At 41.7% G+C, this 23469-nt stretch overlaps 1 protein-coding gene across 12 annotated transcripts in view; it reads left to right on the forward strand.

Annotated features, from left to right (window-relative positions):
* The window catches only part of RERE (arginine-glutamic acid dipeptide repeats), a 464385-nt gene that overhangs the window by 152428 nt on the left and 288488 nt on the right, over positions 1-23469 (forward strand). For all 12 annotated transcript variants that reach the window (XM_001159509.7, XM_009447680.5, XM_054662477.2 and 9 more), the window contains one exon: positions 11561-12029. In XM_001159509.7, coding sequence (XP_001159509.2) covers positions 11705-12029 — 325 coding nt within the window. In that variant the 5' untranslated portion in view covers positions 11561-11704. The remainder of the gene's footprint in view (positions 1-11560; positions 12030-23469) is intronic.

The raw sequence follows: 23469 nt of genomic DNA on the forward strand, positions 1-23469 counted from the left end.
AGTTCTCACTGGAGCAGTGGGTTGCGTTGTTAGACTCTGTATGGGTTGAGGCCAGGAATGCTGCGAAATATCCTACAATGCACAGGATAGCCCCCCACAACAAAAAATTATCTGTCCCCAAATGTTAATTGTAGTTCAGTTGAGAAGCCCTGTTAAGAGTGAGCAGTGTATTTCCCTTAACCTGCTGAGTAGAAGAGACACAACTGTTGGCAGTGTACAAGCTAACTGTATATAATTGGAAAAGCTTCACATTTAAAAGTATATGAAAGCAGTTATTTGTATGAATGAGTTTGTGTGGGTTTTGTTGTTGTTGTTGTTGTTGTTGTTGTTTTTTGAGACGGAGTCTTGCTCTGTTGCCCAGGCTGGAGTGCAGTGGCGCCATCTTGGCTCACTGCAACCTCTGCCTCTCAGGTTCAAGCAATTCTCCTGCCTCAGCCTCCCAAGTAGCTGGAATTACAGGCACGTGCCACCATGCCCAGCTAATTTTTTGTATTTTTAGTAGAGTTGGGATTTCGGCATGTGGGCCAGGCTCGTCTCAAATTCTTGACCTCAGGTGATCCTCCTGCCTCGGCCCCCCGAACATGCTGGGATTACAGGCATGAGCCACCACACCCAGCCGAGTTTGTGTGTTTTTTAAAGAAAGACAGGATTTTACATTTTTATTGGAAACCTCCTGGGGCACCTCATCTTTGGGAATTTTTGCTTCAAATAATAAAGATTATATATCGTTTCTTACTTGGTTTTAATTGGGTTGTTAATTGTAGCCTCGAGTTTTGCTGTTTTGGGTACTTTTGCACCCTCTGCAGCGGTCTTGTGTTTTGTTATTAGTATGTCTTTTTGGAAGAAATTGAGAAGCCTTATTTATTAGAGTCTTTTAATCTTAGTTCTCTCAGTTGTTTCCCCAAAGCTCAAAGGAGATGAGGAAGTGCTACTATCAGCATTAAACCCAGTCCTCATTAAAGGGTTTATTTTTTGCTGCCTTCTGCTCTGATACCACAAAGGCTGCTCTTTGAATTTGACCTGGGCATTCCATTGCAGTTATTTAGGTTCCTTAAATAAGCCGTATATTCTGAGAATGAGTATATAAACTCTTAGCAGGATTGATTGAGTTTATTCATGAACCTCAGAGGTAGAGAATCGTGCAGGGGTATATGTAGCTCTTTGCTTATGTGGTTGGTTTGGGTCAGGTGGAAGAACTTTAAAACATGGAAAAACTCTCAATACCACATCACTTTCAGATAGAAAGCTGTTTTATTTCTGTCTGAGTTTGCAGATCTGCTGACTTCATATTTCAGTGATATCTTGCAGCTTCATCTGCAATTCTCTGGCATATTTTGAAGTATTCTCTGCATCAGGTTACTGTTTATGAGAATGCCTTACTTCTTATTCAGTGAATACAAGTGTTAGAGTGACATTTCCCTTTCCAGAGCAAAAGCCATTACGTCTTCTTTCCCAGGCATGTTGATATGAAAGGCAACAGGAAGGGAAAATTGATTTCCCTTTGGAAGCAAGTCGCCCAGCTGTAGAGTGCCTGTTTGGTTTTCTGCTGCATGCTGGCTGCAGCTGCTCCTCTTGGAGGCAGGGCTAGCAGAGTAAGATGTTCATGTAGGTCTTCCACACGTGGACTGTCTCCTTGTGTTCCTAAAGGAGGATGCTAACACATTTTTTGGATACACAATAAATGCAGAAATGGCACAGGTAAAAGTACTTGAGGTGCCTCGGTTCCTTACTTAGGCTTTCAGAGAATATGGATTTGAAAGTAAGTTTGTTTGGCCGACACTAACAATTCTTGGTGGAAAACATCTCCTACTGCCAAATAAGATGAATGTTCCTAGACTGCTCTTTTCATCTCAGTAGCCTGGCAGCACCTTTTTCACTTAACCTACTGTATTGGATAACTCGGCTTTTAAGGCCATGTCATTTAAGGCAGGATGGCTTTGTGGTTAAGCATATAGGCTCTGGAGTCAGCTGCTTCGGTTCATATCCTAGGTCTCACACATAGTTGTGTGAGTTTGGTCAACTTGCTCAGCCTCTCAGTGCTTACTTTTGCATTGATAAGATATACATAACAATAGTACTGACTGAATAAGGGTATAGCTAGGATATATGACCTGACTTTCATATGTTTTTCCTGCATAGTTATTTGTTGTGTCTTTTTTCTCTCTCAGATGTATCCAGTTTGGATCATAAATTACATTGTCACCTTTGTTACAGTGAAGATTAAATGAGTTAACATGTGTAAAGTGCTTAGTGCATATTAAGTGCCCAGTGAGTGTTGGCTGCTTTATTATTTTGCGGGCATTCCATTATCCCTTCCACCTGCTCTACTTAAATTTACTTTGTACTGCTCTTTTTCTCCTGTAGCTGCTATTTAACTGAACACTCTCTTAAGTGAAGTTCCTCCCACCTGGACTGTCTTTCGCCTTCTCTTTGCGTCTCCTTATCCTACTCATGGTTTATGAACCAAATCAAGTACCTCTTCAGTTATTTATTCATGAAATATTTTCTTTCCCCAATACAAGTCTCATCATGATGCCCTCTTTACTGATCCAACGTATGTGTGAGAGGGTGGGAAGGAAGAAGAAATAATTTATTATTCCTCTTTCTGTGCCAGGCAGTGAGTTAGGAATTGGAAATACAGCAAAGGGCAAAAAACAGTCAAGGGTCAGTCCCTCAAGGAACTTCTAGCTGGGAGGTGGAGATAGAAGCTAACCAAATCACACAAGTAAATGTAAAATTACAGTTGTGGAAAATGCTATGAAGGGAATTTAACCTGTTTTGAACAAGAAAGCTATCCTCAGGACGTTGCTGTTGAGCTATGACTTGAAGGAAGGGTAGGAGGCACCTAGGCCAGACGAAGAGCATTACAAAGGGTAGGAAGAACCTTAGCAAAGGACTCTGGGTAGGAAGGAGTGTGGTGTGTTCTGGGAACTGAGGGAGGGATAGTGTGGCTGGGTGTAGACTGAAAGACAGTGCTGTGAGATGAAGCGAAAAAAGGATAAGCACCTTGCAGATCATGATAAGGATTTGGATTTTTAATGTACCAAAGTGAGGAGTCACTGACGTATTGTAAAGTGGGGATTGACATAATGTCATTAGCCTTTTTAAAGGAACGCCCTGGCTGCAGTACAGTAAAATAATTGTAGGAGTTCAGAGGAGTGGATTTGAAGAGACTAATCAAGAACCTGATTCAAGTGGTCCAGGAAAGCCATACTAGTAGATTGAACTAAGATTTGTGATGTTGGAGGTGTTTGGAGGTATAAGTTTGAGAGAAATTTATAAGGTAACAATGAGATAATTTGTTGATGATGGGATGTAGGGATTAAAGAGAGGAGACAGGAGGATTGCTTGAGCCCAGGAGTTCAAGACTAGCCTGGGCAACAAAATGAGACCCTGTCTCTACAAAATATTTTAAAAATTAGCCAGGCATGGTGGTACATGCAGAGTATGCCTTTGGTTTGGGCATGTTGAGGTACCTTTGAGATATCCAAGAAGAGACCCCAGGTGAACAGTTTTCACATGTGTCTGAAGCTGAAGGGGAAATCTGGTAGACATGTACTTGTGTGGATCCTCCTGTGTGTCCTGGTATCTGATTGGTGATGAACGCATTATATATGAGATTGGCCAGGTAGAAAGTAGAGGATGAGAAAAGAGGGAGTGCCCCAACAGAACTCCTACACTGGTTGGCCTAGTATAAGAAGTGGAGGGAGCAGTTAGATAGGCCCTGGAGAGGATCGTGTCTAGAAAGTGAAAGGAAAAGAGGCCTTCCAGGAGGGTGTGTGGCCAGCCCCTGTCAGCTGCTACTGAATAATCAAATAATGATGAGGAAAATGCTCTCCTGAATTTGCTGCAGAGAGGAAATTGCTTGAGTTGGGAGTTGCTTCACGGAATATGACATGGTAGACATGGTCCTTGCCTTTGTGGACTTTGCAGTTAGTGGGGAAGTGATGTAAGTTAACAACTGATAACACTAGTGGGATCAGTGAGGGCCATTTTACAGGCAGGATTGGGGGGCAAAGAGAAGGCTGGACTCTGGGTAGGTCTGGGAGGCCTCCTGGAATTGGAGAGCAGAAACACTGGAGACTCTGAGGGTCAGTAGAAGGTACACAGACAAAGGGGCGGGGAAGAGTATTCCCAGCAGTTGGGTTCTAGGGACTGAAGGAGTGTCTTGAGGCAGCAGGAGGAGCATGCAGGAGGGGTGGAGGTGGAAGCAGTAGGGGAGAGGTGAGGCCGGAGAGGTGAAGGGGCAGCCCCATAATCTTTGAAAAGGAATAGTGGGCATTGTATGCTTTAAATGAATTGTATGCTTTAAATGGTGATTCATATGGAACGTGAATTATATCTGAATTGAGCTATTATGAAAAAAAGTGGTGGGACGTCAGATATGCTGGCTGGCTGGCTGCACTGGAGGACAGATGGGAGGAAGGCGAAGGCAAACAATGTTTTGTAGTCACAAAGATCTGTTAGAAAGCAGTTGTATTCATCTGCATGAGGGATGGTGATGGCTTGAAGTAGGTAAGCTGAGATTCAGTTAGAGCAGTGGGTCCATTACAGAGGTGTTCAGGATGTGTCTGGTAGACTAAGTGCTAAGCAAAATGCCTAGAGTATGGTCAGGCATTTGAAAAATATAAGTATGTCTTACTGTGGTTGAGTGAGGAAGAATTAACTGGAGGACTTCGCTCACTGTATTTAGTCAAAAGTCAAGCATCCTAACAAATAGCCTGGCTTGAGCAATGGAGATGAGTGGAGCTTGAGGATTGGGAACTCAGGAGGGAGGGGCAGATTTCCATGGATAAGTGAGTTTTACATGACCCAAGAGGAAATATTTTTAATTTTTTTCTTCATTTGTAGTTAATTCTACATGATTTGTTTCTTAATCATGGAACTGGATAGATTTTACCCCCGCCCAAATAGATAAGTTTCTTGAGGATAGGGGTGTTTTGGCTACCTTTATATCTTCCATAGCTTATTATCTACCATAGTAGATGTGAATCATGACTGAAATAAATACATATTATTGATATTTTACATTTGTAAAGCACTTTGCAATCTATAAGTACAATTTACATATAGTATACTTGTGTAATTCTCAACAGCAGCATTGTTAAATAGGTAGGTCTTGTCCCCTTTTACAGCAATGAAACTGCGACTCAGACAGGTAGAGTGATTTGCCCAAGGCAGTGCAGCAAGCGGCAGTGCTAAGAACTTGGATCTTGGCTTCTCAGTCCAGTATCCCCAGTTCTGTCCTGGGCCCCTTCCTTAAGCTTAAGTACTGACAGGAAGTGGTTTTCTTTTTTTGATTTTTAAGAGACAGGGTCTCACTCTGTTCCCTAGGCTGGAGTGCAGTGGTGGTGATCACAGCCCATTGTAGCCTTGAACTCTTGGCCTCAAACAATCCTCCCACCTCCCACCTCAGCCTCCCTAGTAGCTAGGACTACAGGTCTGCACCACCACACATAGCTAATTTTTAAATTTATTTTTCTTTTGTAAAGATGGGGTCTTGCTGTGTTTCCCAGGCTGGTCTCAAATGATTGCCTCCTTGCCTCAAATGATTTCCCCACTTTGTTATCCCACAGTGCTGGGATTATAGGCATGAGCCGCTGTATCCAGCCAGGAAGTGGTTCTCTTAAATGAGATTTGGACCATGAGTATGACTGAAATTTTTGTGCTTTGTCTGAATTGGTTTTGAGAAGTAGTGTGAGGTGTTGCGGGTGGTGTTGGCTTCATTTTGAAGAGGTAAGATGGTGTTTGTAGAGGCTGAAGTAACCTAAAATGAAGAGTAATTCTGTATATTGGCTCTGTTGAAAGCTTTGATTCTTTCCCCTAGATTAAGTGGGGAATCTAATAGGATCAAAAAACTGTGAGGAATCTGGCCTTCAGCTAAATAGGTGAAGCTGCCATTTTTTGAGCTTTGGCAACTACCCACGTATTCTTACTTAAGATGAAATGATGATGTATAATCTTCTAATCAGGAAATGATTGAGAGGAATATACTTAAAAAGAGTCCTAAGGGTACTGCCTTTGGAAATGTGTAACTCATAAGTCTATTTTGAATATCCTCTGCACTCAAGCGTGAGCAATAAATGTTTTCATGAGTTTTAACATTTTTGTCAAAAAGTTGTACTCACTTCCTGGGTGATCTCATTCAGTCTCATGGCTTTAAAAACTAAATTATTATCTCCAGCCTGGACCTCTGCCAACTTAGACTCTGTGATTTTCTAGGCTTCTTGATCAAGCTTAACACATTCAAAGCCAAATTCCTGGTCTCCCCATGAAACTCAAACAGCAGCTTCATCCATCCAGGCCAGATTCCTTTTTCTTTTTTCCCTCTCTCTCTCACCTCTCAAGTTTATCAGCACATCCTATTTATTTGACTCTTACCTTTAAAACATACAAACATGAGACTTTCCCCATTCTCTGTCGCTACTACCCTAGCCCTTCCCGGCTGCTGCTTGTCTTCCCTGGGTGATCGTGCCCCCTGCGCTCCTTGAGGTTTTTCTCAGCGGCCAGAGTGATCTCCGGTAAACAGAAGTCAGATCATGCCTTTCTTTGCTACTCACATCCCTGCTAAAGTGTCATTCGAGTAACTTCATTTCACTTGAGTAAAAGCCAGAGTCCTTTCCCTGGCCCATGAGGCCTGCCAGGATCCAGGTCCTCCTCCCCCTGCCCCTTCAACCTCTGAACTCATCTCTGACCTCTCTCCCCCTTTTTGTGCTACTCCTGCCCCTCTGGTCTCCTGTGTCTTGAGTGGGCCTGGCTCATTCCTGCTTCTGGACCTTGCACTTTTTCCCCTCTTCAGGAATCACCTCCCTTCATGTGTCCTTGGCTTTCTCTCTAATACTCCTACTCAGGGTCAAAGCCCCCTCAGAGAGGCCTTCCCTGAACATCTTGTTTAAAATTGCAGTCCTGCAACACTGTCTGTCCCCCTTAGATTTCCCATGTAAGATCTTCTCATTAGGTATGGTGCCTTTTGTTGGTGGTCTCTCTCCACTGCTGAGCACATAAAGCTCAAGATAAGGGCAGGGGTTTTGTGTTGAGTTTTCTGCTGTTTACCAACACCTGGAGCTGTAAATAGCACATAATAGGCATTCACTTGACATTTGTTCACTGAGTAGCTGAAGCTTGTTGTAAATCTGAAATGTATTCTACATTAGATTTTCTTCCTTTTCTTATTTAAAGCATGTTATAATGTGTTTCCTGTTTCACTGGGTTGGGTAGTGATTGACACAGATATTTTCAATGTTTTTGGCTTTCCGACTGGAGAAAAATAGCTTTGGGGGCAGAGTGAGTGTGTTTCTTAAATCTGTCTGCGTGAATCATCAGCATGGATGAATGTAGGAGAAGTTGGTGCCTGTGAAGAGCTGGAGACCCTGGCAGCATAGGCAGCAGGAGCTCCTGTGCAAGCCAGATAGGGTTGAGCTCTGAGACAGCTGCACTGGAATCCTACTTCGTGCCCATTGGCTGCGTGGCCTTGTGCAGATGATCTCTTCTGAGTTCTGTAGACTGTAAAGTGAGGATGACAACTTCTGTCCAGTTCACTTCATGAGTTGGAAGAATCAAATGAGGGACTTGCTCTGTAAACCTCATGGTGCTATAATAAAGATGCTGTTGTTGTATCGTCTACTTTGTAGATCATTTCTAGCAAATTGAAGTGACAACTCTCCTTCTCAGTGCCATCTGGTTCCTCTCTGGGTCCCTTTCTTTAGCTGTCACATCATTGGTATGTGTTGATCACTGTACACTAAGGCGCAGAAGAATTATAATTCATATGTTAAACATAGAGGAAAAAAATATATTCCCATTGAGCTGTATTTTAGAGCCAAATGTAAATGGTAATTGGATTGACTTTTGCTTAGATTATTAATGTTCATACTTATCTGAAAGTTGGTTATATAAATATGTCATTAATATATAAATGATATGGTATTAATTATTCATATAATTTAATATATTAATATAACATGCAGATTATGTAATATATAAATAGAGCCAACTTTCAGATAACTCAGAACATTGATTTTATAAATATACGCATATACTGGATTTCATTTTATAGACATCTTTATTGTTTCTTGAATTTTTAACTTTCTTGCTCACTTTTGGCAGAAACAACTCTATTTTCTTTGTAAATAGAAACAGTGTATGATTTTGTAGTGAGTAGTGTTGAATGTACAATTTGGACTTACTATTTTTTCTCTTTGAGTGCTGAAAAAATGTTTTCTACACAGTTTTCTGGAGCAGTTATCTTGTTAACCCCAGGGAGAATGATTTTTTTTCTTAATCAGAAGTGTTTCTGTCTGAAACTGCAGTTGCAGTGGAGAGGTTTTCAGCCCAAGCTTCTCATTCTTTTTGGACTCCCAGTAGACACTGATGAGTTTTCAGGGTCAAAGAGGAACATTTTAACAATGGTGTTAGCTGATCGTTTTTTGTTTCTTTGTTTTTTATTTTGAGACGGAGTCTCGCTTTGTCTCCCAGGCTGGAGTGCCATGGCACAATCTTGGCTCATTGCAACCTCCGCTTCCTGGGTTCAAACGATTCTCCTGCCTCAGCCTCCCGAGTAGGTGGGATTACAGGCGCCCATCACCGCACCCAGCTAATTTTTGTATTTTTAGTAGAGACAGGGTTTCGCCATGTTGGCCAGGATGGCTTCGAACACCTGACCTCAGGTGATCCGCCTGCTTCAGCCTCCCAAAGTGCTGGGATGACAGGCATGAGCCACCGCCCCTGGCCTGATAGTTTTCTTTCTTTCATGATTGGCTCGTTCATGCTCTAAACTTAAGACTTGTCAAGGAAGTAGTAGGTCTCTGTATTTTCAGTTGCTAGCACTAGTAGCCTACCAGGACTTGGGAGTTTATGACTATCTGTTTAGCAGACGGTTCATCTGGGCAAAACTTTTGTAGGCAGTGATAATTTTTCCTTTTCTTGAAATATGTTTAGAAAATGGAAGTCCTGTTTGAAACAGCATGTTTCTTACATAGAAGGAAGTAATCTAGTTTTGTGCTACATGCGTTCCTTCTTCTAATGTAGCTTATGATGCATGATTGCTCCTTCATCACCTATCTTCCAAAGACTAAATACTTTCTATTTTGCTGAATGTCTAAGGATATTTGAGATGCTTATGAGGAGGTCTTTTCTGATATGAGGTTTGACCTAAGAGCGCTGCAGAGAATATATGGTAATTGTTATGGTTTTAGCATGACCAAAGAGAATTTTCTTTTTTCTTTTTTTTTTTTTGAGATGGAGTCTCTCTCGTTGCCCAGGCTGGAGTGCAGTGGCGCGATCTCAGCTCACTGCAACTTCTGCCACCTGGGTTCAAGCGGTTCTCCTAACTCAGCCTCCCGAGGAGCTGGGACTACAGGTGTCCACCACCACGCCCGGCTAATTTTTTGTATTTTTAGTAGAGATGGGGTTTCACCATGTTAGCCAGGATGGTCTCGACCTCCTGACCTCATGATCTGCCCACCTCGGCCTCCCAAAGTGCTGGGATTACAGGTATGAGCCACCATGTCTGGCTGACCAAAGAGAATTTTCTCTGCATCTGAAGCATATAACTGCAAACTGATTTTTTTGTGGTTGTCAAGTAAAGAGGACCAATCTTTTGTTTGTTTATATGCACTGTTTCCTTTCTCGCCCTAGTTGCATGAGAAACAGAAGCTTCTTAGATTGATCAGTTGCCTCCTTTTGTTGCATTTGAGCATTGAGAACAAGGACCATGAGTTTTCTCCTCCATTGTGGTTTTAGTTCTAACACTTGGCACATAGTATTTAGTAAAGATTTGTTGAATAAGTGAGAGGGTGTTGGGGAAGATCATAAGAAAAACAAAAGATAAATTATTTATTTATAAATTTATTGTTAGGTCTATTCCAAAACTGACTTAGAAAGACAAATTTTTTCCTGCTATAAAATATCTGTAAGAACTGTGTTAGGTTGGAGTTTGGGATTCGCTTTTCCCATTGCAGACGCTTAAAAACCTCAAGACTTTTCTTGTTGGGTTTCTTTTTGGGGAGTACTTTATTAGGGATACCATTTATAGTAGAAATTTGGAAGACTGTAAAAACCACTTAATATTCCCGAAAGATGGAAGGTTGTTTCTGGAAGCTGTTATGTTTTGTTAAGGCAGAGACAATACATTTTCTTTTCTTTATTGAGATGGGGTCTTTCGCCCAGACTGGAGTGCAGTGGTGTGATCTCGGCTCACTGTAACCTCTGCCTCCTAGGTTCAAGCGATTCTCCTGCCTCAGCCTCCCAAGTAGCTGGGACTATAGGCGTGTGCCACCGTGCCCAGCTACTTTTTGTGTGTTTAGTAGAGACAGAGTTTCACCACGTTGGCCAGGCTGGTCTCGAACTTCTGACCTCACGTGACCCCCCTGCCTTGGCCTCCCAAAGTGCTGTGATTACAGGTGTGAGCCACCACGCCTGGCCAGTAATACATCTTTAGAGAGATCATTTTCCTTGGAACATAACTGAAAATGGTAGGATGAAAAGATGTGTAAAATGTAACTGAAGGTGGAAAAATCTTGCTCTGAAGCTCTCACTTTCGTTTGAGTTAAATATTATTTTTATTCTTGAAGGAAGTTCTGGGAGTTTGTAGAAGTAGCCAGAAAATATCTTTAGAATATAGTGCTCTATGCGATATCCTGAGACATTTTTTTCTTTTCTTCTTCTTCTTCTTTTTTTTTTTTTTTTTTTTGAGACGGATTCTCTCGCTCTGTCGCCCAGGCTGAAGTGCAGTGGCACAATCTCGGCTCACTACAAGCTCCGTCTCCTGGGTTCACGCCATTCTCCTGCCTCAGGCTCCTGAGTAGCTGGGACTACAGGCGCCCGCCACCACACCCAGCTAATTTTTGTTGTATTTTTTAGTAGAGACAGGGTTTTACCACATTAGCAAGGATGATCTTGATCTCCTGACCTCGTGATCCATCTTCCTCGGCCTCCCAAAGCTCTGGGATTACAGGTGTGAGCCACCGCGCCCGGCCTATCCTGAGACATTTTTGACAGTGCTGCAAACTATTACTATTTTTTCAGGTAGAAATATTTTATTTTATGTTGGAGATGGGATCTCACTTTGTTGCCAAGGTTGGTCTTGAACTCCTGGCTTCAAGTGGTCCTTCTGGCTTGGCCTCTCAAAATGCTGGGATTACAAGGCATGAGCCACAGTGCCTGGGCTGGAAATAATTTTTACTACAGATTCTTTCCTCTTTAAATTAATATTATGAGTTATGAAGCTCCTTTTGTATAATAATACCCATTATATGTTGTCTATCAGGGTATTGGTTTGCTTTTTCTTTAAAAAGGAGAAAACATGTAAGGTGGAGGAAGTGTAGTTTACTCTTAGGTATTCAGACAGTTTTTATTATTGGTGTCATAGAAAACCCCAAACCATTTGCTGAGACCAAAAACTGTAGTTTTAAAATTTTAACACTTAATTTTTCTCCTGTGGCTTGTGCGAAGTTTTTAGGTGTAAAGCATGAATAAGTAAGAGATTCATTTAACAAAACATTATTTTAGGAAACAAATATGAAAAAGCGTTAAAGTAAAACCGTTCTTTTTTCTCTCCTAGCATTTTTGAAACGTTGGGGTTGTTGGAGTGGTTGGATTTTCCCTGGAATTGAGTGAGAAATTCAGAAGACTGAAGCCCAGGCTTACTGTCTACCTTTCACGGAGGCCTAGCCGTGAGAGGACAGAAGAAGGCACGTGGCGAATCATGACAGCGGACAAAGACAAAGACAAAGACAAAGAGAAGGACCGGGACCGAGACCGGGACCGAGAGAGAGAGAAAAGAGACAAAGCAAGAGAGAGTGAGAATTCAAGGCCACGCCGGAGCTGTACCTTGGAAGGGGGAGCCAAAAATTATGCTGAGAGTGATCACAGTGAAGACGAGGACAATGACAACAATAGTGCCACCGCAGAGGAGTCCACGAAGAAGAATAAGAAGAAACCACCGAAAAAAAAGTCTCGTTATGAAAGGACAGATACCGGTGAGATAACATCCTACATCACTGAAGATGATGTGGTCTACAGACCAGGAGGTAAGGAGCCTTCCATTTGGGTCTTGCCAATGTTTACAGTGGGGGAATGATCTTAGCATTATGGTGAAATAAATACGCTTTGTACACTTTAAGGAAGGCTTGGAATCTAGAAGAGTAGGAAACTTAATTTGGTAAACATGTGACCCACTTTTGGTCAGTTAGGTTTACCCACTTCTTGCTTGTGTCTGCCTTAATTTGCTCTTGTGTCCTGGTTTATGCATTCATGAGTTCTTTTCTTATTTTCCTGTGCTGCTTGTTCTCTAACTGGACCATCTGCTTAGTATTTTTTTGTCTTTTGAATTCATGCTTGCTTTTTAATCTTCAATCATAAATGAGACTGTGGTGACCCTGCAGAATTGACTGCTTGGTGGAGACAAGTAAACCTTAAGATTCTTGGAAACAGGAAATTTTACCTTGGGACAGGATCGACCAGACTCTAGAGAGGTACTTTTTAAAAATGGCCTTTAGGCCAGGCATGGTGGCTCACGCCTGCAATTCTAGCACTTTGGGAGGCTGAGGCGGGTGGATGACCTGAGGTCAGGAGTTCGAGACCAGCCTGACCAACATGATGAAACCCTGTCTCTACTAAAAATACAAAAATGAGCTGGGATCGGTGGTGTGCACCTCTAATCCCAGCTACTTGGGAGGCTGAGACAGGAGAATTGCTTGAACCCAGGAGGTGGAGGTTGCAGTCAGCCGAGATCACACCACTGCACTCCAGCCTGGGCGACAGAGCGAGTCTCTGTCTCAGAAAAAAAAAAAAAGCCCTGAAGATCAGAGATGTATTGCTCCTGCTAACTTCCTTTTCCAAAAATTTGAGCTTCAGGCTCTCTAATCAACGATAATAGAAGAAGTCATCTAACCTGCTTGGTTTTCCGGAAAATGTATTATGGTCATGCCAGTATATTGTGGCTTACAGCATTGCTCAAAAAAAGACAGACTCAACTTTTAGATGAGATCAGGGAAACAAGTGAGTCAGAACCTGTTGAACACTAGCAAAGCCTTTCCTTTTCATTTGATGTATTGTGTGTATTAAGACACCTTTTTTAGGCTGGGCACAGTGTAATCCCAGCACTTTGGGAGGCGGAGACAGAAGGATTGCTTGAGCTCAGGAGTTCAAGACCAGCCTGGGCAACATAGTGAGACCCCCATCTTTACAAAAAATTTTTACAAATTAGCTGGGCCTGGTGGCACACACCTGTAGTCCCAGCTACTCAGGAGGCTGAGGCAGGAGCATCACTTGAGTCTGGGAGGTCAAGGCTGTAGTGAAGCATGATTGCACCACTGCATTCTAGCCTGGGCAACAGAGCAAGACCCTGTCTCAAAAAAAAAAAACAAACAAACAAGATCCTTTCTTACAGAAGCCAGTAAAACCTAGGTGAAATAATTTTGTTTGAGTTACTTTTACTGTTGAAGAGTGACATGAATTTTATATGAGATGTAATTAGCCGATTAAAGCTGCCCATTTTTATGTTTTTCTGAGAAAGAGATTAAAATACTTCACTGTGTTATGTCCATAATCTGGAACAATCATTTTACTGAGGAATGCTGTTACTGTTATGAACTTCACGTCAAGTTCCAGATTTTCATTCTCCCACACAGGAGTTTTTTAAATTTCAAAAGATGTCAGTGGGGCTGGGCGCGGTGGCTCATGACTGTAATCCCAGCACTTTGAGAGGCTGAGGCGGCAGGAGGATTGCTTGAGTAATGTGGAGACCAGCCTGGGCAACATAGTGAGACCGTATCTCTACAAAACAGTAAAAAATTAGCTGGGAGTGTGATGAGACTGCAGTCCCAGCTACTCAGGAGGCTGAGGTAGAAGAATCCCTTGAGCTCAGGAGGGCAAGGCTGCAGTAAGCCCCGTTCACATCATAGCACTCCAGCCTGTGCAGCACAGCAAAACCCTGTCTCCACCCCTCCCCGCCGCAAAAAAAAAAAAAGTCAGTGCTAGAACTTCAGACAAATTTGCATTCACAGCTACAATTTCTTGGTTGGAGATTAACTGAGAAGGTATTTGTGTGATATAAATTGATCAGAGTGGAGGTTTTAGAGCAGTTAGAAATGTGCTGTAAGGATTAAATGATGTGTGTAGGTTACAGTACTGTCTGTATTTATCTTTGATGTAGACTCAGCTATTGGGCAGTAAGAATTTCTTAGTGACTGAAGAATCTCTCAGAGTTACCACAGATTGCTTGTTTAGGGCGTACGCACATCTAAATCATGGGAAAGGAACAAAATATGTTAACCCTTTTTTTTTTTTTTTTTTTTTTGAGGTGGAGTCTTGCTCTCTTGCTTAGGCTGGAGTGCAGTGGCGCGATCTCGGCTCACTGCAAGCTCCGCCTCCCAGGTTCACGCCATTCTCCTGCCTCAGCCTCCCCAGTAGCTGGGACTACAGGCACCCGCCACCGCGCCCAGCTAATTTTTTGTATTTTTAGTAGAGACGGGGTTTCACCGTGGTCTCGATCTCCTGACCTCGTGATCCGCCCGCCTCGGCCTCCCAAAGTGCTGGGATTACAGGCGTGAGCCATCGCGCCTGGCCAACTCTTTTAGATATAGATTACATTATGATAACTTCAGTATAAGAAGAGATTTACTTTTTTATTATCCTTTCTCTTGATAACAATTTAATGTGGTAATACAGTTTGGATCACTGTCAAAAGGCAAGCTGCCTTGTGCAGTATTGAATGCTAACCTTTCTCAACATTTATAATATGGAACGTTATTCTGGTGTCGGTGGGGACATTTCACCAAAAATAGTAGTCAAATATGCGTGGAAAATGCTGCCTGTACAGTCTCCCTCATGAGAGAGTCAGAATTAGTGACTCCAAGAAGCCCGACAGTTAAACCTCTTTAACATGAAAAACACCGGCTATTTTTCCCATTTATGGGACTGTGGCACCCTGTTTCTGCTGAGTATCTCCCTAAAAATAGAAATAAACCAACAAACCACAAACAGTCTTGGATCTGGGCACAGTGGCGTGTGCTTTTAGTCTTGGCTACTTGTGAGACTGAAGTGGGAGGATCTCTTGAGCACAGGAGGTCAAGGCTGCAGTGCTCTGTGATTGCAGTGAAATTTTTACAAATTAGCTGGGCGTGGTGAACTATGATTATAGGAAGTCCTCCTGATATGGTTTGGCTCTGTGTCCTCACCCAAATGTCACCTTGAATTGTAATAATCCCCACGTGTCAAGGTCGGGACTAGGTGGAGATAATTGAATCATGGGGGCAGTTTCCCCCATCATGTTCTTATGATAGTGAGTGAGTTCTCACAGGATCTGATGGTTTTATAAGGGGCCTTTCCACCTTTGCTCAGCCCTTCTCTCTCTTACTGTCATATGAGAAGGATGTGTTTGTTTCCCTTTCCACCATAATTGTAAGCTTCCTAAGGCCTCCCCAGCCCTGTGGAACTGTGGATCAATTAAACCTCTGTCCTTTATAAATAACCCAGTCTGAGGCAGTTCTTTATAGCAGCGTGAGAATGGACTAATACACCTCCCTTCTTGAGTCTGGAAGAATATGTGAAGGGAGATTGCTAAGGACTTATTTACAGAATGGTTCTTAAAAGTGCTTGGGCAAGAACTATGTATTTGTGGAGGCTGATAGTGTTTCAGTGAATCTGAAAACCTCTGTGACATGTGAGAAAGGTATGCTGTCTCTGAAAGCTAAGTGTATTATGAAGGATCTATAAAGGCCACACATGGTTTGGAAGATTTCTGTGGCACCCAGAGCAAGACAGCTCCATGTGAGGCACCCTTTTGCTTGAGTGAGGGCTGTGCCTTTGCATCCTGCCAGGTCCAGTGGATGTCTGACTATTTGGTAAGGAGACTGTCTTTGACCTTCTCAGTGGTTTCCTTTCGTTTTGGTGATGGATTTGAAGCTAACTGAGTTAGCTGCCTTCTCCAAACAGCTTTTTCTCTAAATGAGTATTTGTTAAATATTGTCTGTTCTTTAGGGTTACTTAAACTGAAGAATCAGAAGTAGGGTGCTGGGCCAGACAAGGTGGCTCACACCTGTAATCCCAGCACTTCGAGAGTCTCAGGTGGGAGGATCACTTGAGGCCAGGAGTTCAAGGCTGCAGTGAACTACATGCCATTATATTACAGCCTGGGTGACAGAGCAAGACTGTCTCTTAAAAAACAAAAAACAAAACCAAAAAAAAAAGCAGAGTACTGTGATTAGATTCCCAGATGGGGATTGAGTTTTTTCTTTCCTTTTTGTTTCCTGATTTTTTTTTTTTTTTTTTTTTTTTGAGACAGGGTATTGCTCTGTCATCCAGGCTGTCAGTGGTATGATCACAGCTCACTGCAGCCTCGACCTCCCAGGCTCAAGTCATCCTCCTGCCTTGGCTTCCCAAAGTGCTGGGATTATAGGCATAAGCCCCTGCACCTGGTCTTTTACTTTCTTGATATAAACTACTACAATAACATCCTTTGTTAGTGATGAAAAACCATTATCCTCACCCACTTGCAGAGATCCTGTGTGCTTAGTTGTATCTTAAAAGCTTAGGATCTGTGGAGAATGTTGTAAAGGATATCTTCAATGGATTACTAGCTTAAAAAAAAACAGAGAGTCTCACTCACTCTGTCGCTCAGACTGGAGGGTAGTGGCGTGATCATAGTTCACCACATCCTCGAACTCCTGGGCTCAATTGATTCTCCTGCCTCAGCCTCTTGAGTAGCTAGGACTACAGGTGTAGGCTTACACCTGGCCTATTAACAATTTTTTTGTAGAGATGGGGTCTTGCTATGTTATTCAGGCTGGTCTTGAACTCCTGGCCTCAGGTGATCCTCCTGCCTCCTTCTCCCAAAGTCTTGGGGTTACAGGTATGAGCCACCGCATCTGGCCAAATTAATGGTTTTTAAATGGTAGATTTTTTTTTTTGAGACGTAGTCTCAGTCTGTTGCCCAGGCTTGAATGCAGTTGTGAGATCTCAACTCACTGCAACCTCTGCCTCCTGGGTTCAAGCAGTTCTCCTGCCTCAGCCTCCTGAGTAGCTGGGATTACAGGCACGTGGCACTACACCCAGCTAATTTATTTTTATTTATTTATTTATTTATTTTATTTTATTTTATTTTATTTTATTTTTTGAGATGGAGTCTCACTCTGTCGCCAGGCTGGAGGGCAGTGGTGCGATCTCGGCTCACTGCAACCTCCGCCTCCTGGGTTCAAGCGATTCTCCTGCCTCAGCCTCATAAATAGCTGGGACTACAGGCGCGTGCCACCATGCCCAGCTAATTTTTGTGTTTTTAGTAGAGACGGGGCTTCACCATGTTGGCTAGGATGGTCTCGATCTCCTGACCTTGTGATCTGCCCGCCCCGGCCTCCCAAAGTGCTGGGATTACAGGCGTGAGCCACTGCTCCTGGCCTAATTTTTGTATTTTTTGTAGAGACAGGGTTTTACCACATTGGCTAGGCTGGTCTCGAACTCCTGACCTCAGGTGATCCACCCACCTTGGCCTCCCAAGGTGCTGGGATTACAGACGTGAACCACTGCTTCCAAGTGAATAGATCTTTAATACTCATTTATTTCTATGGGATATAAAGCACAAATTAAGATTTTTCAAATATTTATTGCTTTCTACATCTCTGAATTGGTTTTACTACTCAGAATAAGTATAAATTATAGGGACCTCTCGAAATGTCACTAAGAATGAGCATAGCAGGGATACTTTGAGGATAAAGGTAGGCTTTCATATAATCATACTTTTCTGTCCCAAGCTATATTTAAATTGTTTAGTGTTTAGAAGCATGAGATCTTATGGAGAAATTAAATATTATTTAGAATTTATCACTACGGTTTAATCTCCTGCATTGTCACAACCAGGTCTTTTTCACCTTTGCTGCTAAACTCTGGGATTACCTTAATTTTGTCCTTAGGAGCTCAGCATAATAGATTTTGTTACTTACACTGCCCATGTTCCCGCCTGCCTCGGGGCCTTTGCACTTGCTCTTCTTGTCTCGGTAACACACTTAATTCTTATCTTTTCTTAAGCTCTGCCACCCCAGTGTCACTGCCTTTCTCCCAGGTTAGTCAAATACATTTCCTTAATAAATACTATTATAGCCTTTTTTGTATCTTTTCTTCTAGCACTTACAACAGTAATAATTTTATTAGGATTAATAAGTCTCCCTTCTCAAAAAAAAAAGCAATTCTTATTTTTCCCCACTCATCATCGAATTCCTGCCATCTACTGACAATAGTGTACACATAGTGTGTATTCCATAATATATATACTTTTTTTTTTTTTTTTGAGACAGAGTCTTGCCCTGTCATGCAGGCTGGAGTGCAGTGGTGCAATCTCAGCTCACTGCAACCTCCGCCTCCTGGGTTCAAGTGATTCTCCTGCCTCATCTTCGAGAGTAGCTGGGATTACAGGCGTGTGACACCACGCCCGGCTAATTTTTGTGTTTTTAGTAGAGTCGGGGTTTCACCATGTTGGCCAGGCTGGTCTTGAACTCCTGACCTCAAGTGATCTGCCCACCTCGGCCTCCCAAAGTGCTGGGATTACAGGCGAGAGCCACCGCGCCCAGCCTGTATTCCATAATATTTGTTGAATAAAGAAATTTCTAGAAACATTAAAAAAAATTATTGACTCATTGATGATGTTAAAATTAGAATAAGACTTCTGGAAGTCTGTTTTGTATTACTTCCCAATGAGTGATTTAACAGACTTGTTAAAAATAAAACCAAAACAAAAACCTTGTGGGGCTCTATTGTATATTGTCCTTGAGTCAGATCTAACTTCTTTGTTGTCTGTCAGCCATTACTCCTGTTTTGAGATGACTGTCACGGTACCAAATTGATTTATTACACAGCTGTGTGCAGCCAGATTTTCCTTCTGGGCTTCTTTAGCATAGGATATTGATTTCTGGAGTTTGCTGTAGGTGGCATATTAATTTCTTTCTACTGTTTTCAGTTAGGTTCTAGGAAATTTGATTCCTTTATTTCTGGTGTAGGTAGAACTGGTTAAAAAGCTAACTTCATCTTATTGTGAGATTTTTTTTTTATTTTGGCATATTGGTATTGCTTGCTATTTGGATAATGAAATGTATTTTTTTTTCAAAAGTATGTATTTTTTAACATTTTGTCATATTAACTGATAATTTTGTTTGATTGTCCTATTTACCCTATAGTCCTAGAATATGTGTTCCTTCTACTTTCATGAACATAGTGCAAAACATGTATTTATGTATATAAGTTTGTGGTTTGTGAAATCTTAGGTGATGCAAAATATTTGACCGTTTTATTTGCCAATTTTGAGGAAAAATGCCCTGGAAACTAGAATTGTTTACTTTGATCACTTAAGTGTTATTTTCTTTTGATGCAAATGGAATTTAAGCTGGAAAAAATTCAAACTAGGCAAAATGAAACCTGAGGATCTAGTTTGAATAAAAATGGAATATACGTTATTTCTAAAACCTATTTAAAGTAAATGACTATAGGTCAGGTGCGGTGGCTCACGTCTGTAATTCCAGAACTTTGGGAGGTGGAGGTAGGTAGGTGGATTGAGCCCAGGAGTTCAAGACCAGCTTGGGCAACATGGCGAAACCTTGTCTCTACTCAAAATACAAAAGTTAGCCGGGCTTGGTGGTGTGCTCCTGTAGTCCCAGCTACTTGGGAGGCTGAGGTGGGAGGATCCCTTAAGCGTGGAAGGTCGAGGCTGCAGTGAGCAGTGATTGCACCACTGCACTCCAGCCTGGGTTACAGAGTGAGACCCCATTGCAAAAACAGGTAAATGATTTCAACATGAAACATGATGTTGAGTGGACACAGAAGAGCATAATACTGTGTAATTCCTTTTATAGAAAATTTTAAAACAGCCACAACTAATCTTTGGTGTTTGAAGTCAGGAGAGAGATTGCCCTATGGGTACGGGGAACAGAACATTAAGGGGACCCCCAGGTTCTGGTCATGTTACGTTTTATGGTACTGGTTACATGGACTTGTTCTGTGAAAATTTACTGCATTTTGCACTTCTCTGTATATGTATTACACTTCAGTAAAAGTTTGCCTTAAAAGAAAAAGTAAAGATAACATGCAACTATTTTCTAAATGGAAAATTTCCATTGAATCAAGTTACTGTTTAAAGTGGGGAGGGGGTCCCCGATATTTTAACAAATGGTCCTAACATTTAGCTACTGCGTCTTCACTGAGGTCTGTGGAGGCTGCGAGTCGTGTCACATCCTTAGTTCTCTGAATCATTGAAAGCTTCTCTAAGGCAATTAATTACTCAGACAAACATTTCCTTCCCAAAATAAAACAAAACCAAGATGTGGTATTTGGTGTTCCAGGGGACACACACACACACACACACACACACACACACACACACACACATACACACATTTTAAATAAAAGCTCATTTGATCTGTAACTTTTTATCTACATCTCTTAATATTTAGAAGAATTTTAGGTATTAATAGATGTGACATGCAAATGAAGGTGTCTTCTTGAAACATTCATATTTTGTGGTGGGGTAGTTTTATTGATAATGGCAAGAATATTTTTGTGTAACATAGCATAAAGGCATCTTTAGGCAGAGCTTAATGTTTTTTTCAGACGTGTGACAAATTCAGTTGCACTTATTAGACCTATTATTAATCTGCTTAAAGCTTTTCAGTGTATTCCCTGTTCACCAGCAGGTTTGTTCCCAGAACCTGGCACTGTAGACCCTCTGTGACCTAGTTGCCTATCTGCACAATCATCTTTAATATTATTTAATCAACGTTAATCTTATTTGGGAGGAAACACAATGTGGCTGTGTGTTAGTATGTTAGGGATGCTGTGGCACAGTATAACAAATGGAGTGGCTTAAACAACAGAGGTATGTTGTCTTACAGTTCTGGAGGCCACACATCCAACAGCAAGGTGTTGGCAGGGTCGTGTTACCTCTTTTTCATTTCTTTTTGAGACAGGGTCGCCCAGGCTGGTGTGCTATGGCACGATCATTGCTCACTGCAGCCTCAATCTGCTGCCTCAGTCTCCTGAGTAGCAGGGACTATAGGCATGCATCACCATGCCTGGCTAATTGTATTTTTTGTAGAGACAAGGTTTTGCCATGTTGCCCAGGCTGATCTTGAACTCCTTGGCTCACACTATCCGCCCACCTTGGCCTCCCAAAGTGCTGGGATTTCAGGCATGAGCCACTGCACCCAGCCTCATGTTACCTCTGAAGGCACCAGGGAAGGATCTGTTTCAAGCCTCTGTCCTTGCTTACAGTAGTTTGCTGCTTTGTGGCAGCGTAGTGGTGATCTTTCATAGCATTCTCTTTGTACATATCTCTGTGTCTATCTACATTTTTCCTTTTTGTAAGGATGCCAGTCATATTGGATTAGGGCTCACCTTACTTAATGTTAACTAATCACACCTACAGTGTAATTATATTTTCATGTGTCCTAATTTAGTTACATTGACAATGATGACCCTGTTTTTTTTTTTTTTTTTTTTTTTTGAGTGGCGGGGAAGGGTCTCACTCTGTTGTCCAGACAACAGTGCAGTGACATGAACACGGCTTACTGCAGCCTTGAACTCCCGAGCTCAAGTGGTCCTCCTGCCTCAGCCTCTCAAGTAGCTGGAACTACAGGTGCATGGCACTGTGCCCAGCTAGTTTCTAATTTTTTTTAGAGAAGGGATCTTGTTTTGTTGTCTAGGCTGGTCTTGAACTCCTGGACTCAAGCCAGGAGTCTTGCCTCAGCATCTCAAAGTGTTGAGATTACGGGCATGAGCCACTGTGCCTGGCCTTACCTTTTCTTTAATAAGGTCACATTCTGAGCTATTGGGAGTAAAGACTTCAACATACGAATTTTGGGAAGGATAAACTCATCCTGTAACAGGCAGGAAGAGCTTTGTTGTTAGGTAGACTCAGGTTCAGGTGATTCACGTTTGAGTGACATCTTCAGTTCTCTTAGTTGTATGTCTTTGGAACAGTTGGGAAAATGTAGTTCTTAGTTTCAGTCACATTATAGTGAACTTTTAGTTATGGATTACATTAGTTAACTTTTAATTTCTTCTGTTTCTATTGAAATTTTATTTCATCTTTTAGTTGATTGCCTTTTCATGTATATTAGGAAGTTATTCAAATTCCATGTATGTGAAAGACAATTCTTTAGCACATAAAAACTTATTACTTCGTGAGGATAGAGGAAAGAGAAAATACTAAAGTTATTCTAATTAGAGAAATGGGAAGTGATATTTGAGACAAATTAATCATATCTTTTTTGATTTTATAGGGAAAGGATCATTAAGTATCATGAAACCTGTACTGTAGTTGTTCTCTGCACCAAGCATTGGCCACAGATTGGCATCCCATGGGAGTTGGTTAGAAATGCAGAATCTCAGATTCCGCCCCCAATCTGCTGAATCAAAATCCATGTTTTATATAATAAGATGTCCAGGTGATTTAAACACACGTTTAGATTTGAGAGTCACTAATCACTCATTAGTGCTTCCCAGTCTTTTTCAAGCTAACGCAGATATAAAATGAGTCCATTGCATGAGGTGAGAGGATTAGTACCCAGCATGCTTGTCACTTACCTGTGGCAGACTACAAATTAGGCAGATCAAAAATTAGAGAAAAAATATGTGATTTCATGGCTTGAGATTTTGATGTTAAAATATGATGCATGCAGTTCAAGAAGAACAGAGGTGGCTGCAGAATTACATTCTGGCCAAATTATTGGGAATAATTTGCATCTTGTAAAGTGCCTGATTGCAAAGGGCACTGTGAACTTGGCTGTAAATAGTAAGGGAGCTACAACATGGGTGACAACCAGTTTTAAAGCACCTTCTATCTACTGGATTTGCTTTGAGTGTGTAGTTTCTAGTCCTTAGAAAATTCCTATACAACCTAGACATTGTTTCCCTGCTGTACAGATGAGGAAACAAAGACATGGAGGCCAAAGTCACACAGCTGGTTTGTAAAATGGTATGGGCCTGTGAGAACTGGTTAAAGCCAAGAATGAACGGACATTTGCATAAAACCCTGAAGAGAATACAAAAAACAAATAACCTGTGTTGAAGAAAAAAGAAGAGATAGACCGATTTCTTCGAAAATGCAAGTGATATAATTACTTTGCTCTTTTTCTCTTTTCTCCTTTTACTCCTAAAATTATTTATAGCTCTCCTGTTTCCAAAAATTGTATGTCTAGTCAGGCACAGTGGTGAGCATCTGTAGTCCCAGCTCCTCAGGAGACTGAGGTGGCAGGATCACTTGAGCCCAGAAGTTTGAGGCTAGCCTGGGCAACATAGTCCATAAGGAAACTATGGGAAGTAAGCTGAGAAGGTGAGTAGTAAATTGTTCAAGAATACATAGGCTAATGGTGATTACTGGATTTTGAACCCTTAGTAACTGAAAGAGAAATACACATTTTTCTATGATCTAATAAAAAGCAAGCATGTTGTATGCATGAAAAGTTTTTTGATGCAAGGTGGTGTACATTG

The sequence above is a fragment of the Pan troglodytes genome, chromosome 1 (assembly GCF_028858775.2).
Source record: "Pan troglodytes isolate AG18354 chromosome 1, NHGRI_mPanTro3-v2.0_pri, whole genome shotgun sequence".
In the NCBI taxonomy this organism is placed as follows: Eukaryota; Metazoa; Chordata; class Mammalia; order Primates; family Hominidae; genus Pan; species Pan troglodytes.